This window comes from Mauremys mutica, chromosome 1 (genome assembly GCF_020497125.1).
Source record: "Mauremys mutica isolate MM-2020 ecotype Southern chromosome 1, ASM2049712v1, whole genome shotgun sequence".
NCBI classification, from domain to species: domain Eukaryota; kingdom Metazoa; phylum Chordata; order Testudines; family Geoemydidae; genus Mauremys; species Mauremys mutica.
Genome location: NC_059072.1, coordinates 173468649 through 173486553, shown reverse-complemented (window position 1 = coordinate 173486553; position 17905 = coordinate 173468649). Strand labels below are relative to the sequence as shown.

At 43.0% G+C, this 17905-nt stretch overlaps 1 protein-coding gene across 3 annotated transcripts in view; it reads left to right on the top strand.

Annotated features, from left to right (window-relative positions):
* The window catches only part of PROS1 (protein S), a 54354-nt gene extending 39279 nt beyond the window's left edge, over positions 1-15075 (top strand). For all 3 annotated transcript variants that reach the window (XM_045001934.1, XM_045001932.1, XM_045001933.1), the window contains 3 exons: positions 764-912; positions 1608-1830; positions 12306-15075. In XM_045001934.1, the coding sequence (XP_044857869.1) occupies positions 764-912; positions 1608-1830; positions 12306-12472 (539 nt within the window). In that variant the 3' untranslated portion in view covers positions 12473-15075. The remainder of the gene's footprint in view (positions 1-763; positions 913-1607; positions 1831-12305) is intronic.
* Positions 15076-17905: the final 2830 nt, after the last annotated feature.

The following is a 17905-nucleotide window of genomic DNA, read 5'->3' as shown; positions in this document are numbered from 1 at the left end:
TCACATGTTATCAGTTTAATTTCTGCAAAGGCTTCTATCAGCGTGGACTTGATGAAATGGGTCCTTTCTATCTCTCAAGGGTCTGATTCAGCTCCCATTTTATCAATGGAAGTTTTGCTATTGACATCACTGAGAGTGGTTTGAGCCCCAAATGAAATAGTCATATGTAATTATATTTGAGCACGATACAGTGTGGGTGCTGATTGTGATACTAAGTAACATGGTGCATTATTAGTGTGAAATTAAGAAAAAAAAGCAGTTAATAAATATGGGCATCCCTTTTAGCTGCTGAACTTGCAAACACTTTAGCACCTGTATAACTTTTACTCGTGAGAATTCCCATTGGAGCAATGGAACTATTCCTGTGTGTGATGTTAAACACGCGTTTAAGCTATCAACCTTCTGCTCAGTAGCAAAATTTTATGAGCAACCTGTCAGGCTTTTTCTGGCTTAACCTTATAAACAGCCCTCTTATGAATGTGGCAGTGAGAGAGGTAATAAATAAAAAAGGAAGACCAGCAAACTGAAAAGGCAAGAAAAAAACCCAAGCTTAAAATGTCTCTTTCTATATGTTTAATATTAGAAATTTTGGGGAAAACTAGAAATGTAAAGCTCACCTTTTCACTACAGATTTAGCTTGATTTTTCATAGTGGGAATATAGGTTAAATTGTAGGGGGAAAATGCTTGTAAATAACTGAATAGTATTTGGATGCTTGTAAAAGGTGTTTTTCGGGTTCATTAATTTCATTTTTTTTTAAACAGATAATTTTACCAATGACAAAGAATGGCTAATAAACATAACATTGACTATTCGCCCATCCACAGGCACTGGTGTGATGTTTGCCTTGGTCTCTGGCAAAAGAGTGCCTCTTGCTTTGTCCATAGTAGACGCCAACTCCCCTAACTCACAGGTGATCTTACTGTTATCACAGTAACTCTGGGTCTGATCCTCATCTGGTGTAAATCAGCATAGCTCTTTTGACTTAAACTCTCGGTCTTCATTCTCCATCTGTAAAATGGGACTAATCTTAGCTACTTACTGTACTTCACAAGGGCATTGTGAGGCTGAATTAATTGTTTGCAAGGTGCTCCACTAAAACAGTGATGAACTGCATAAAAAAGCCAATATATAAATAGGTCTTGCTGTCCTTGAATTCTCAGTTGTGGCAAGTAGCATGACAGAAGGCCGGATGTGCTTATATGTATATGAGGGTCAATACATACTTCTTTTTTAAACTGCCTATAGTAGATACTAGGGTTGAAATGTTGGCCTCATTACAGTCAGTGTCGAAACTTCCATCGACTTCCACAGGACCAGGATTTAACCCCAGAAATCTAGATCAAGATTTTCTAACATGAATACCTAAAGAGAGACTCCTAAATATAAAATTTAGGCACCTAAACAAGTGGCTTAGTTTTTCAAAAGTGTTGAACAACCCAGCAGCTTCTATTGACTTCAGTGGATTTCCCAATTTCAGGCACCTATTTTGAAAAACTTTGGCTGTAATGTTTCCTCCAGTTTCTCCTTACAAATGTAAAATGCATATTAACTAAATAAAATAAGTGCTGGAGTTCTGTGTGAAATGTTTTTTAATCTGTTGCCTAGGAAATCATTGTGACTATTGAGAACGTTATTGTTGCCCGGCTGGAGTCAGAGAGGTTGTGTACCTCCAAAAGAATGCTGCTAGGACTCAGAGTAAACAAACAGCTGCTTGAACTGACTGACGATTCACAAACACACAGCATCAATTCTGAGCAAGAGCAACAACTGTCCATCCTGGATCAAGTAATGAAGGGACCTATTGTTACCTACTTAGGTGGCATTCCAGGTGAATTTTATTTCTTTTCATTGATGTGAATGAATTAGTCTTACTCAAAATCCTGGGTTGGTGTGGGTGTGTTTTTTTTTTAATTACCTATTTTTATCCTTGTATTTTTGAGTCAACTTGTATAGCTTTTGATGCAACCTGATACTTCAATAGTAACATTAGGGCACTATCTTAACAGCCCAGCAGCAGAGCTTCTCTCCAAAGGTCTATTTTTGGAAGTGACCCTATGGCACCTATTCCCAGGAGAAAATGGTGGTGTGTTGTGAGGATTTTTGTTTTCTGTTTTTTTTTGTTTTGCTTAAGAGTGATGAGAACTCCTGAAGTGCCATCTACTGATAGTTTCAAAAAACTGCAGCAGCTTTAGATATTGTCTAAACCAGGGGTGGGCAAACCACGGCCCACGGGCCGGATCCGGCCCCTCAGGGCTTTGGATCCGGCCCGTGGGATTGTCCCCCGTGGTGCTGCAGGCCCCACACCGGTCTCAGAAGCGGCTGGCACCACTTCTCTGCAGCCCCCCAGGGGCGGGGGGGGGGCAGAGGGCTCCATGTGTTGCCCTTGCCGCCAGGCACTGCCTCCCGCAGCTCCCATTGGTTGGGAACGGGGAACCATGGCCAATGGGAGCTTTGGGGGAGGTACCTGGAGGCGCGGCAAGGGCAGCGCATGCGGAGCCCTCCACCCCCCCTTCCCCCAGGGGCCACAGCGCTTTCCGGAACAGCACAGCATGGGGCCAGGGCAGGCGTGCAGGGAGCCTACCCTGGCCCCGGTTCGCACCGCTGCCACCCCAGAGCTGCTTTAGGTAAGTGGCACGGGCCGGAGCCCGAACCCCTCCTGCACCCTGCCCCCCAACTCCCTGTCCTAAGCCCTCTGCCTGTACCTCGCACCCCTCCTGCACCCCTACCCCCTGCCCTGAGCCCCCTCTCGCACTTGGCACCCCTCCTGCACGCCAACCCCCGTCTGAGCTCCCTCATATGCCCTGCACCCCTCCTCTGCCCCAATCCCTTGCCCTGAGCCCCTTCCTGCACACCACACCCCCTCCCATATCCCATACTCCCTCTTGCACCCCAACCCTTGCCCCGGCCCTGCATACAATTTCCCCACCCAGATGTGGCCCTCGGCCCAAAAAGTTTGCCCACCCCTGGTCTAAACCATCCATTTAAAAATAATTGAAGGAGAGAAAGATGGGAGGAGGAAACAGGGAAAGTGGGGTTACAACAATCATACTTTCAGGTGGTGGTTGACAGCCTCCATGATAGCAGGGAATATGAAAGTTTTAAGTGGGTTAAAAAGACTCAATGTTTTGCTTAAACAATTTGTAAGTGAATTTTCAGCCCTAAAACTCCTATCTTGTGCAACCGTATCTGAGCAGGCATGCTATGGATGTGCATCAATGCCACGAGGCTTTGGATTTGGAAAATTATATGCTAACTTGAAACCTGGGGTGGGGGAGACACCTAAATCATAGGGTGGTTTTGGGGCTAAATTATTGTTGGTAAAAAGGTTTTGGCATCCTCTGGCTAAAGGGACTAGAGGGAAAGACAAAGTATTAGCTACCCAAGAGATCTTAGCAGTTTGACAGGCAGTTTTGAATTGGCATCTACTTTTCTGTGTTGTATGTTATGTAAAAACAAACCTGCCCCAAGGGGCATATCCAGCCCCCTTCTCTGTAGTTTCAGTGGGAGCAGGGTAAGTGAGCTGCATGAGAGGTGCGGAGGGTAGGGTTGCCAATTTTGGTTTGATGTATTCCTGGAGGTTTCATCACATGACAGTCTTTAATTAAAGATTAATTTTTAATTCCTGGAGATTCCAGGACAATCCTGGAGGGCTGGCAACCCTAGTGCTGGGGGCGGGGGGAGGGGAGGGAAAAAGAGGAAAGAGGAAGTGCATACCCCTTGCACGGCAGGGAAACTACCTGTACATGGGTTTCCTTCAAGACTGTGCACAGGTAAGGCCAGCACGTGGGCATCTGGGGCCAGAGAATCAACTGCTGCATCCTCTCCACCCTCCCACCACTGTAGATCAGTGGATCGCAACCTTTCAGGATGACTATACCCCTTTCAGGAGTCTTATTAGTCTTGCATACCCCCAAGTTACTTAAAAATTACTTGCTTACAAAATCAGACATAAAAATACAAAAGTGTCACAACTCTTATTACTGAAAAATGGCTGACTCATTTTTACCATATAATTATAAAATAAAATCAATTGGAATATAAATATAGTATGTACATTCCAGTGTACAGTATATAGAGCAGTAAAAACAAGTCATGGTCTGTATGAAATTTTAGTTTGTGCTGGCTTCGCTAGTACTTTTTATGTAGCTAGTTGTCAAACTAGGCACATATCTAGATGAGTTGCTGTACCCCCTGGAAGAGCTCTGTGTAACCCTGATTGAGAACCACTGCTGTAGAGGAAGCACATTACAACTGCAGATGCTACTGCAACCTTGGGGCTGCATTGTCTGCCACCTCTGCAACCTCCTAGTGTGTGGGAGGAGAGGAAGAGATCTGTTCCCCACAAGTCTTATTGCACATCCTGGTAATGAGGGTGTGAATGTATTTCAGAATGTAGGCACAAAAGAGGGTTACAAGAAGACATGGGAAGGATATTTGTCCTGTCTTAACTTTTGACTATGTATGCAATGGATTGAAAACCAAAATAAACTTAGCAGCAGCAAACTAGATGAGTGCTGTTCAAATTTGATCTTCACCATCCTCTATACTTAGACAAGAGAATATACCAAATACTGCACTAACATTAGTTACTGTGAGTGGTAAGCCATCAATGTTTTAATTGTGTCCACTGTGTCTAAACGAGATAAAGCCAGTGCTTATTAGTAGAGCTCAGAAAATAGACTACGTGAACCACACTACGTTCTGAACAAGGAAGTTTCAGATAAAAGCCTTTTTTAAAAGATAACTGAAGAAAGAAACACAGTTGCTGTGAATTCCAAGAAGTTCTTTACCCAGTATTTAAACACAGCTATTACAAGCACAGTCAGACCCGTTGACAGCAATTCCGGGCCCCAGGGCAGAACAGTCAATGGGCCCCCAACACATGCACAAGCCGCGCCCGCACGGACAGGGTCTCGCTGATATTTGGGCCATGCTGCGCCTGCGCTGGCTGGTGCCCAGCGAGCTGCTGGCCGTGGTCTTCCGGCACAGGCAGGGCTTCTACATGCCCACCCAGTAGGGTTGCCAACCGTATAATCACGCAAACCCAAAGACTCTTTCCCCGCCCCTTCCATGAGACCACGCCCCTGTCCCATGCCTTCTCTGAGGCCCCACCCTCTGCTCACCCCATTCCTCCTCCCTCCATCGCTTGCTCTCCCCCATCCTCACTCACTTTCACCAGGCTGGGGCAGTGGGTTGGGGTGTAGGGTGCAAGCTCTGGGAGGGAATTTGGGTGCAGGAGGGGGTGCAGGGTGCAGGCTCTCGGAGGGATTTGGGGTGCAGGCTTGTCATAGGTTTCTCCCCCACTTGGAGCTGTTGGGTTCCAAGATGGGGACCTGCATGGACTCCTCTAAACCAAAATCCTAGTTTAGATCTGGTTCTCGCTGCCACAAGTCAGTTTTCTAAGTGTCTGACACACTGCCTGTCCCCCAAGCTTCCCCTGGGGAACCCAGATTCAAACCCCTTGAATCTCACCAGAGAGAGAGAAACAGCCAGTTCCCCTCCCGCCCCCTTCCCTCTCTCCAGCCTGCTCCGGAGAGAGAGATACCTTGATTCAAACTCCTTGAATCTCTACACACAGGGAAGCAGCCCACTTCCCCCCTCCCTCTCTCCTAGCCACTCTGGAGAGATACACACCGATTCAACTCTGTGAATCACCCTCAGGAGGAACTCACTCTTCCCCCCTCCCCTTCCCTTGAATCTCCACAAGAGAAGGAATTAACCAAGTCCAAAGAAAAGAAAAGAATTTATTAAAAGAACAAACAAAGAAAGTACACTATCTCTGTCATACCAGGATGCAAAAATACAGGGTCTAACTTATAAAAACTGGAGAGACTTCCCCTCCCTCCTCCTCAGCATAATCAAAGTAACAGCAATAAAGAATTTTCTCCAGCAAACACACAATTGCAAATATAGAAAGCAACTCAAAAGACTAATCCGCCTTTCTAATTAATACTCACTATTGGATAGTAGGAAATACTCCAGGAGAACTTGGAGACATGTCTGGCCTCTCTTAGATCCAAAGAGAGCACACACAGCAAACAAGGAACACAGACAAAGCCTTCCCTCCACAGAGATTTGAAATTATCCTGTCCCTTGATTGGTCCTCTGGTCAGGTGTTTCTCAGGTACTGCTTAACCCTTTACAGGTAAAAGAGACTTTAACCCTTAACTAACTGTTTATGACAGCTCTAGGCTGGGGCAGGGGGTTGGGGTGCAGGAGGGGGACAGGGGGTCGGCACTTACCTCGGGTGGCTCCTGAAAGCAACCAGCACACCTCTCTGGCAGCGGCTTCTAGGCGGGGGACGCAGGGGGTCTCCATGTGCTGCTGCCTGCAGGCACTGCCACAGTTCCTGGCCAATGGGAGTTGCAGAGTTGGCGCTCAGGGTGGGGGCAGCGCGTGGAGATCCCCTGTCCCTGCAAGGGCCGCAGTGACGTGCAGGCCACTTCTGGGAAGGGTGCGCAGCAAAGGCCAGCAGGAAGCCTGTCTGAGCCCCGCTGCACTGCTGGCGGTGGCCAGGGATCCCAAGGCCCTTTTAAATCTCCTGGACCCCTGGGCAATTGCCCCCTTTCCTCCCACCCCCATGTTGGCGGGCCTAAGCACAGTGCTAACTGCAGTGTAAACAAAGCTGTAGGAAATGAGATGCTGGTTTAAATCAGGTATCCCTATTGGCTAATGAGCCAACATTCACACTTGGAGAACGTGTACTTGGAGAACAGGGTACAAAACATATCAGAAGGACAGAACAGGTCATGGGAGGGTGGTGGAGAGTGGCACTATATGTGAAAGAAAATGTTGACTCAAGTGAAGTAAAAATCTTAAATGAAGCCACATGTTCCATAGAATCTCTATGGGTAATAATTTCATGCTCCAATAAGAATATAACAGAGGGATCTATTATCGACCACCTGACCAGGACAGTGGTAGTGACAATAAAATGCTAAGGGAGATTAGAGAGGCTATCAAAATAAAGAACTCAATAATAGTGGGGGATTTCAATTATCCCCATATTGACTGGGTACATGTCACCTCAGGATGAAATGCAGAGACAAAATTTCTCGATACTTTAAATGACTGCTTCTTGGAGCAGCTGGTATGGGAACCCACAAGGGGAGAGGCAATTTTTGATTTAGTCCTGAGTGGAGCGCAGGAGCTGATCCAAGAGTAACTAACAGGACCTCTTGGAAACAGTGACCATAATATAATAACATTTAACATCCCTGTGGTGGGAAGAACACCTCAGCAGCCCAATGTGGTATTTAATTTCAGAAAGGGGAACTATGCAAAATTGAGGAGGTTAGTTAAACAGAAATTAAAGGTACAGTGACTAGAGTGAAATCCCTGCAAGCTGCATGGACACTTTTCAAAGACACCGTAATAGAGGCCCAACTTAAATGTATACCCCAAATTAAAAAAAAAAAAAAAAAAAAGTAAAAGAACTAAAAAAGAGCTACTGTGGCTTAACAACCATGTAAAAGAAGCAGTGAGAGATAAAATGGCATCTTTTAAAAAAGTGGAAGTCAAATCCTAGTGACATAAACAGAAAGGAGCATAAACACTGCCAAAGTAATTAAAAATGTAATAAGAAAAGCCAAAAAGGAGTTTGAAGAACAGCTAGCCAAAAACTCAAAAGGTAATTGTCACGGACTCACAGGTCGTGCCTACTCTTGGCCCCATGCAGTCCGTGGGGGGAACCGCCTTCAGTGAGACAGCCCTTCTTGGGTCCACTCTCTCTCGGGGGTTAAGCCCTTCCACCTCCCGGAGCCGCACCTCTCTGAACCTTAGTATGCTGTCTCTCGCCATGGGCCCCCTCAGGGAGTCCACTCACTCTGGACCTCCGGGGCCTCCACTCCCAAAGGGAATAATGCAACCCTGTTCTCTAGTCTGGGGTGACTCTCAGGCAGCATAAAACAGGAGGGTTTATTGAGCATTTGAACACAGAAATCCCCCACTTCATCACAGTAATAACAAAATGTTTTTAAGTACATCAGAAGCAGGAAGCCTACTAAACAACTTGGACAATCAAGGTACAAAAGGAGCACTTAAAGATGATAAAGTCATTGTGGAGAAACTAAATGGATTCTTTGCTTCAGTCTTCATGGCTGAGGATGTTAGGGAGATTCCCAAACCTGAGCCGTCCTTTGTAGGTGACAAATCTGAGGAATTGTCACAGCTAGAAGTGTCACTAGAGGTGGCTTTGGAATTAATTGATAAACTTAACAGTAACAAGTCACTAGGACCAGCTGGCATTCACCCAAGAGGTCTGAAAGAACTCAAATGTGAAATTGCAGAACTATTAACTATGGTTTGTAACCTTTCCTTCAAATCAGCTTCTGTACCCAATGACTGGAAGATAGCTAATATAATGCCAATATTTAAAAAGGGCTCTAGCAGTGATCCCGGCAATTACAGCAAGTCTAACATCAGTACTGGGCAAATTAGTTGAAACAATAGTAAAGAATAAAATTGGCAGACACATAGAAGAACATAAATTGTTGGGCAAAAGTCAACATAGCTTCTGTAAAGGGAAATCATGTCTTACTAATCTATTAGAGTTCTTTGAAGGGGTCAACAAACATGTTGACAAGGGGGATGCAGTGGACATAGTATACTCTAGATTTCCAGAAAGCCTTTGACAAGGTTCCTCAAAGGCTCTTACGTAAATTGAGTTATCATGGGACATAAGAGGGAAGATCCTTTCATGGATTGAGAACTGGTTAAAAGACAGGAAACAAAGGGTAGGAATAAATGGTAAATTTTCAGAATGGAGAGGTGTAACTAGTGATGTTCCTCAAGAGTCAGTCCTAGGACCAATCCTATTCAACTTATTCATAAATGATCTGGAGAAAGGGGTAAACAGTGAGGTGGCAAAGTTTGCAGATGATACTAAACTGCACAAGATAGTTAAGACCAAAGCAGACTGAAGAACTCCGAAAAGATCTTACAAAACTAAGTGATTGGGCAACAAAACGGCAAATGAAATTTAATGTGGATAAATGTCAAGTAATGCACATTGGAAAAAATAACCCCAACTGTACATACAATATGATGGGAGCTAATTTAGCTACAACTAATCAGGAAAGAGATCATGGAGTCATCATGGATAGTTCTCTGAAGATGTCCACGCAGTGTGCAGAGGCGGTCAAAAAAGCAAACAGGATGTTAGGAATCATTAAAAATGGGATAGAGAATAAGATGGAAAATATATTATTGCCCTTATATAAATCCATGGTATGCCCACATCTTGAATACTGCGTACAGATGTGGTCTCCTCATCTCAAAATATATACTGGCATTAGAAAAGGTTGAGGGAAGGGCAACTAAAATGATTAGGGGTTTGGAACAGGTACCATATGAGGAGAGATTAAAGAGACTAGGAATTTTCATCTTGGGAAAGAGGAGACTAAAGGGGGGATATGATAGAGATATATAAAATCATGAGTGGTGTGGAGAAAGTGGATAAGGAAAAGTTATTTACTTGTCCCCATAATACAAGAACTAGGGGTCACCAAATGAAATTAATGGGCAGCAGGTTTAAAACAAATAAAAGGAAGTTCTTCTTAACACAGCGCACAGTCAATCTGTGGAATTCTTTGCCTGAGGAGGTTGTGAAGGCTAGGATTATAACAGGGTTTAAAAGAGAACTAAATAAATTCATGGCGGTTAAGTCCATTAATGGCTATTAGCCAGTTTGAGTAAGGAATGGTGTCCCTCTTGTTTGTCAGAGGGTGGAGATGGATGGCAGGAGAGAGATCACTTGATCATTACCTGTTAGGTTCACTTCCTCTGGTGCACATGGCATTGGCCACTGTCGGTAGACAGGATATTGGGCCGGGTAGACCTTTGGTCTGACCCAGTACGGCCATTCTTATGTACTGTGATTATCATTAAAGCCAGCTGTTTTTAACAGTTTCCACACAGAAGTCTGTCTCTAAGATACCTTCTTTCTCCCAATGTTCTTAGTTACCACAGTAATTTCCTCTTCCAAAACAAATAGACAAATAATGTTTTCAGGTAACATTTTCCAACAGTTACCATACAATGTTAAGAACCATAAGAACCCCTAGAGGTGATCCCTGAAACGGTGAAGTTTACTATTTGATGAGTAAAATAGGGCACTTAAAGTATCCCCGTGCTTCCACAAACAAAACAAGCAGTAGAGAACAAAGTTGTAAAGTTCCAAATCTATTTAAGGCAAATGCATATCTTATGGCTTTTCTAATTGGAATGTTTCTCTTTGCTATGTTTCTCCAAAATTGCAGTAACACGGAGATTAATTTTTTAAAAATAATTCAGTAAATTATGTTTTTTCAGTGAGGCATGTGGGGTTCTGTGGTACCAGTCTCTTATGCAGCAGAGCAATCTGAACAGAGAAGACCAGTCCTACTGGGATTTTGCACATAGAGACTCAAAGCACTTTGGCTTATAGCAAAGTAAACTCAAGCAGGCAATATATCTGTCAAAGGCTCTGTCTCAAGGTCACCCCCTTGCGTGGGTGCCTTACTTACCTCATACAGTGTTCTCTGGGCAACAGCAATCCTGGGGTTTGGTTCTAGAGCATGGGGTGCATCCCTTTGGCGATACTTTTTAGCAGGTCCACTCTCTTCTGGAGGGCATATAAAGCAGTCCAAACAAAAGGAAAATACTTCCACAGCCCCTCAACTTTGGGCCTTCATCCTCATGCAAAGGAGAGGGAAACAATCTTTCAGTCTCGGTTCCCACTCACCTGCATTGTTAAAGCCAAGGCTTAGTCCCTGGGGGTTACAACAGAAAAAACAGACCAGCCCATCTTCCCCAGAGGGCTCAGGCCAGCCTCATTCTCCAACTGTTCATCAGTTAGTAACACAGGACCCCAGTATGGAGGCACTAGCTCTGCTTGTTTCAGAATATCACCCCAACTGTGCTGAATTGTTCCTTTTTAAGGGCCCTCCCCCAGGCCTGAGAAGCCACACAAATGCAGCCAGTTGGGGCTGATAGGAATCACGGGAATTAACCTCTTCTTGACTTGGGGGGGGGGTAAATCTGCTCCTGGGAGAATCACAGTCATGAAAAACTTCATGGCAAGCCTGGATGATCATCATCGATAGGTTCTTTAGAGATAACCACATTGTGCAGGAGTGTTAGATGACATTCTTGACATCAGCTTCCAACCCAGTTAGTTCTAGTTGCTGAACGTGCTCATGACCAGATCCTCAAGGGTATTTAGATTCCTAATTCCTATTAAAATCAGGTGAGTGAGTTACAGTCCTAAATCTCTTTGAGGATCCAGACCTTGGATCAATTCCAACCTACCTCACAAGAAGTTTGTTGTACCCTATGCCTCATAGTAATGCCTGCTTGAGCATTTGTAATGGAGTAAATGTATTGTTCGCTGACAATACATCATTGGTTGACATTGCCCTAGTTTAACCACTGAATAGATTAGAAATGGAAAGTGTGGGACTTTTACAGAGAAGTCACTGGAAAGAAGAAATGATGAAATTAGTTTGTAGCATTCTCATGGGTCCCCTGTTTTTGAACAGTGGATTGGAATCCAGAGCAGCTTTTTGGCCAGATAGAAAGATTATTCTAACAGTGAACTTTAAATACATAAACATCTGTTACTAGGTCAGGACAAGAAAACTGGGGATGCCAGGAAATATAGTATTAACACTCTCCAATCAGTAAAGTATATATTATTTTGAAAATATCTAGTTCTAGTGCAGTGGTCCCCAAACTGTTGGGCACGTTCGGGGTGGGGGGCAAGGCAGGGCCCGGGACAGCCCCCATGAGGAGTGGGGAGGGAGCACCATCCAGCCTCGCCCCCAGCTGCCAGTCCCCACCACCATGGTTCTGCTCCTGGACGCAGCTCTGGCTGCGGTTCCAGCCCCATCCCCGTCCCTGCCCCACCCTCGGCCCTGTCTCCCAGCCCAGCCACGACTCCAGCCCCAGCCTCGACCCCCTTACCCCTCTCCGTACTCTTCCCCCCTGCTCCTGGGAGCTGCAGCCCCGGCTTCCGGGGTGGGTGGTGTGGTGTGGACAGGGGTAAGGGGGGGGGGCGCGATGTGAAAAGTTTGGGGACCACTGTTCTAATGCATATTGCAAATCATCCTAACCTTCCTCAGTTTGTGAACTTCATCTTAAACACTCAAACAAGGGGAAGAAGAGTTTATGGAGTGAAGTGAAATGTTTCCCATTAAGCTGCCATTTCCTGCCATGGATCCTTGACTGATGAGAAATGGGAAGTTTCCATGTTTTTACTCATCTGAAAAGCACATAGCATGTTGGAAGCCTTGGCGTAACTCATTTAATGTGGTTTCTGTGCAGATGTTCCCGTTGGTGCTACACTACTGACGGCCTTTTATAATGGCTGCATGGAGGTAAAGGTCAATGACGTACAGCTGGATCTGGATGAAGCCTTCTCTAAACACAATGACATTCGATCCCACTCGTGCCCACTGATTGCAAATGAAATGAATGAATTCTTAAACTAGCATTCTCCCTTCAGATATAATTTGCGTAATGAGTCTCATGTCATAATGAAACCTGTATTATTTTACTCAAGATGTTCTGAGAAAAGAGTTCAACTGGAGTGTTTCTATCTCCTTAATGTAATTTGGGAAGATTAAAAAAAAAAACACTTTTTTTCAGTGATAAAAGGACACGACGAAGACTAAAATCCTGTGAAAATGTTCTTATCCATTTCAGTGATTAAATCTAGTTTAAAGATATTAAGATTTCTTTTAGGTGGAACCATCTTTTTTTCCACCATTGTTGCGGTTCCCTTTTTGTATTTTACCCAGCTTGAAGAGTCAAATCAGGCCAGTCTGGCTGTCACTCTTGGTTCTGATGCTTTAGCACAAAGCTGTGGTGTTTGGGTGGCAAATGCTACCAGCAGGTTTGAATCTAAACATTGTTTTCATTTAACTTTCTAAAACAAAATGTATGAAAATGTCTTAGAAGGTTTTGGAAAATGTGTGCTTTGAAAAGTCTAAAGTTATAAGCCCAAGGTCCCTGTCAGACTGCTGAATCACAGCATTATTTTGGGGAGCAACATCCAACCCCAAGCTTTTATCACATATTTTCTAAAAAGAAAGAAATTCGTAAAGTGGCTTTGTAATCCTTATAATGTACTGGACCAACTTTTCCACTCAAAGCCTCCTTTTATAGTTACATTTCAACTTGTGTTACACACTTCCACGGAACATATCAAAATGACAGAAAATGATATTTGATTACTCCTTGGGACAGACTAGCTTAGGGTTAACATTAATTCTTTCCATGTTTTCCATCAAGGAATCCCAGCATTGTACTTTGTTTGATTCAGAGCTCCGTTAAGAGGGACTCACTGCCACACTTAAAAAATAATTCAGTACCATGCTATTATCAGAAAACAAAGGCCAGCAGTTTTATGCGGGTGAGTTGCATGGATGAAGCACCATCAGTCAGAGTTACAGGACACCAAATTGGAATTTACCAAATGAAGCTAGAAGCTTCACTGGCAAACGAACAGACTTCCCCATTCATGAGGAATCTCACAGTCCAGAGTTTCCTAGTCATTCCTTCATACAGAAATCTGTCAAACTAGTTCTCTCCTCAGGCCAATCCCTCAAAACTGGGGATAAAATTCCCATCACTTCCGCTTCTGGGGACCTATAGAGAGAGGGATACAGCTGCGTTTGAAAGCCATATTTCAGCAAGAGTTGTTTATTTACACGAGGCCCAAAATTTTACAGCCATGTCACGCTTAAAGCCATATCCGCTCTCAGACAGATTAACAAGGAAAGTTGATTAAGGCAGGAAGGAATGAGTTTTCTGGGAAGTATCCAGTTCACACATTTCTGGCTTCCTTAATCTCCTCTGAGTAGGCTTTCCCTGTCTCATTTTCACACAAGCAGTAATTCTGGCTGCTCTCGCATTTTAGTCAAGCTGAACAAATAAACAAAGGAGAGAACAGGCATAAGCAGTGACTACCTTTCACCTCCAATCAAAAAACTATTATCTGTCAAAATACCTGAATTGGGGTTTGCTTCCTAGAGGTCTAATTGTAATATATTTGTTGCCCCAGGAGTAGAAATTTACTTACCAAGAGATGGATCATGCCATCCTTACCTCACTTTGAGAACTACCTTAATTCCTCTGGGAATCCCACTAAAATAAACGGGTTTCCTTGTGGTGTGAGGTACTGCACAACATAAACGTACCTCAAAGCATAAAATCTAGACCTAACTTTTCAACTGTATTTTGTCGGCTACTTTCCCACCTCCCTCTTTAACTTCACTTCTCACCCTGGCCTTACTATATAACACGATGAGTATAATGGATGAATGTTTGCTATGGTTTCCCAAGGAAGCCAGTCTAAGGTCCCTCACAGAGTTTGACTCGTCACCAGTACTGCTGCTCTCTGATAAAAGGAAACCTTAAAGATCACTTGAAGCAAGTCTCCAATGGCTAATCACCAGTCAGCTAATGACCCACCACAGTGAAGTGGTATCATGATGCAAAATTGCTTAAGTTTCCATCTCCTTTAAATACTTATGGAAAAAATGCCAGCGCCCACTGCACTTACCTTATTTGGACCCAATTCAGTAAAGCACTTAAGCACATGCTTAGGGCCAATTGAAATCAATTTGAATTACATGCTGAAATGAGGCTTTGGTGAATCAGACAATCTAAACATGCCATTAAATAATTACTGCATTTGCAATTTAGTAGCAACAACCCCAGAAACTCAAATTGTCTTCAGGAAAGTAGATCTTATGCTTGTTCAGCTTCCTTGCCTTCCACAACAATCATAGAAACATGAAATAAGAATGTCAACATGACAGACCTTTATGTCAACATGTGTACAACACAAGAAAAAAAGTTTGGATTTTTTGTTTTGTAAATCCTAGAGAGATAGGAAATTAAGGAACATAGGAAATAGTTAAGTCACACAGGTTTCTGATCTGGGCACATATCTGTACAGGAAACAAAATACAGATACTTTAGTGTATTCTAGTCTTATGTAAAGCTTTGTTGGATTTTTGAATGTGTAAGTGCCTCAATGTTTTAAACATGCAATAAAGGAGAATCTAGATGTTTCTTTTCATTTCAAGGTGTATTTGCATATCTTTGATTCATTTAAACTGTACACATCTTGTTCTGATGATAAAATGCCTTATTTAAGAATCTGTGGTAATCTTCAGTATAAAACATTTCAATAACTCAAAGCTCATTTGCTGTTCAAATATGAATCCATGTTCCCTAAATTAATGGTGGGTTTTCTAAATGATTTAATATCACCAGTATCAATTAAACTGGGTTGACATTACAGGCAAGAAGTAAGATTAATGAGAAAAGTTTATCAGCTTCTGTATTTTCACATTTTGCATACAATATTTTGCACATTTTTCTAGCACCTGAAATCCAGGTGTGGAATTAAATTCTAATTTACATGAAGGCCCTTTAATACGTACATACACAACCACTTTAAGGTTCCTTCACACTCCAGAGTGGTATATATTGATCTTAGAGTGACTGAGAATCAGCCATATTGTTTAATTTCATCCCAAAGATTGCCACCTTCAAGGAAACAAAAGAGACAGATCCAAACTTTATTAAGGGGCAGCAAAATGTCTAGAGACGCCACTGATACTCACAGTTCGTATCACTTGGATATCCATCTATCTGATGCGTGGGTGCAGTCCTGTAAGGTACTTGCATAACATGAGCGGCACCCACAAATAATAGTTCCTGCAATTATTGCTCTTCAGACTTTAGAAAGAACCTAGTGTGTTTTATGTGCTAACATAATCTAGGTAGGGATCATTATGATTAATACCAACATATTGCAAGTGCAGAAAAATGGAGGGCAGGTTATAAAAATCTGCACCGAAATGTTTTAGGGCAAACATTGTGAGAGTAAAGTTTATGCTGGTGTTTTTAGCCAATATTTCCTCTCCACTCAGTGACTATGCCCCAATTGTTGATCTGGTCTCCTCCCTTCACTCTAGGAGTGTTACATTGCAGTGGTGTTATATGGGTAAGGGACTAAATTTTGCCCAAGTTGGCTCTGCAAGAGGGAGCAGGATGCTAGCATTTGTATCACTGGTCTTAGACAGACTTCTATAACTCCTTTCTTCACAGAGGTTATCATTTACAAACTGCACTGCAGTACTTCATTCAGAAGAGTGAGTTATGGCTCTCTAAGAAGATACATTCTACTAATACTTTAGGGATCTGAATTGCATCTGAACAAACTAATCAAGTGGGTGAAGGCAGATAAATGTCCAGGATTATATACCATACATCCATGGAGTCGCACATACACCTCTTCCCCACACAATATTTGCTGGCTAGTAAAAGATGCTAAAAAGGATAAGACAAAATGTTTCTCCTCTGTAACAGGTCATAGGCACACATACAAAAAATTCACCAAATGAAAACACTCCTGGCAAATTTTAACATCTAACATCACTAAAACTTTCTCACAGTAATAGTGAATCATCCAACGCTGTAAACCTTGCCAGGGCTTTGCCAAAGGCAACACACTGCTTTTGTATCAGTCTTAAACACTTTTTGATTTCAAAAGGTATTCAAAGATAGAAAGCCAGCACAGTTCCACCAGGACTAGCTGAAATGCTTTCTGGAAAAAAAAAATCCAGCCATCTGCAATTAATGTTTTTTTTCTACTGATTTTTTTTCTCAACATTAAAATGTCCTTTAAAGTTTGCACCATACATTTTCCTACTTTTACTGATGTGGTGCTTCCTCCTGCCCCTCCAATGTGGATTTCACAATAAGCACTATTATTTGTTTGGTCTACAGATGGCCAGGCTTGCAAATGCACTTACCTGCACACCCAAGTCAGCCATGCACACTTAAATTTCACAAATTTCATCTGTGGATTGTTTATGAAGCATCTATCATTAATGCAGTAGCTAGGAGAAGATACTCGATGAGCTAGTCTCTGATCTGCAATGTGATCAGATAGCCAGACCTGCCAAACATCAGATATCTCACACATGACTGCAATGGAAGGAGAATAGGGCCAACGCTACCCATATGTCCAAGACCAAGGGCTTTCATATAAGGAAGTGCTCTGCTTCTTTAAGCCTAGTAGAATGTTACACCTTCTCTTTCTTTCCAGTCCAGGTCTGGGCTAAGAAAACACAGCGCCCCATGCTGCAAAAACAAAGGGAGATCTTGTTGGCTTTTCAAGATACTGGGCCAGATTCCCACCTCTATTACATCAGTGTGAATCCAAAATAAATGACTTCAATGGAATTAGACAGCTATGAACCAGAGTAACATCGGAATCAGTCCCAAAATGGTCCTTCACCACTGGGCATTAACTAAGAGCACTGACCCTGTGTTCTGCCCTTGACCGGGAATGGAATTAACCTCATGTCATGCATAATATTGATGTCCTGTCTGTTCAAGTAAAGGTTGCTTTTGCAAGCATTTTACTTTGTAGACAAAGATTAATGACTGACCATCTCAAAAATGCTCCATTTGAGAAATTCATTTCTTTAAATAATTAATGGCAAGAAACAAACCTTCTGAACAGGATACGATGCAGTTACAATATTGCTGGGTTTCTTTAAAGCATTAATGAGCATGCATCATTCTTCTTTGAACTCACTTGGCAGTGAAGCATTTTACAGAAACAAAAAAACTCTGATACTGACCAAATGTTAAAAGGATGGGTTGAGGTTTTCAGATCCGGGGTGTTTCAGAGGGAGTAGCTGCAGCTACAGACTCTATGTTTGGAAGTAGCGAGCAGTACGTTTGGTCCATCTGTGGATTGTTTATTTGATTGTTTGTTTGTTCTCTGTGTACAGGCTCCGTAACTGGGCCATGGGCCACTGAGTAAGCCCTTGGAGCTCTGATCAGTGCCTTGCTAAAGGCCGGGAGGCTCTAGTCCTTGGAGCTTTGATCAACCC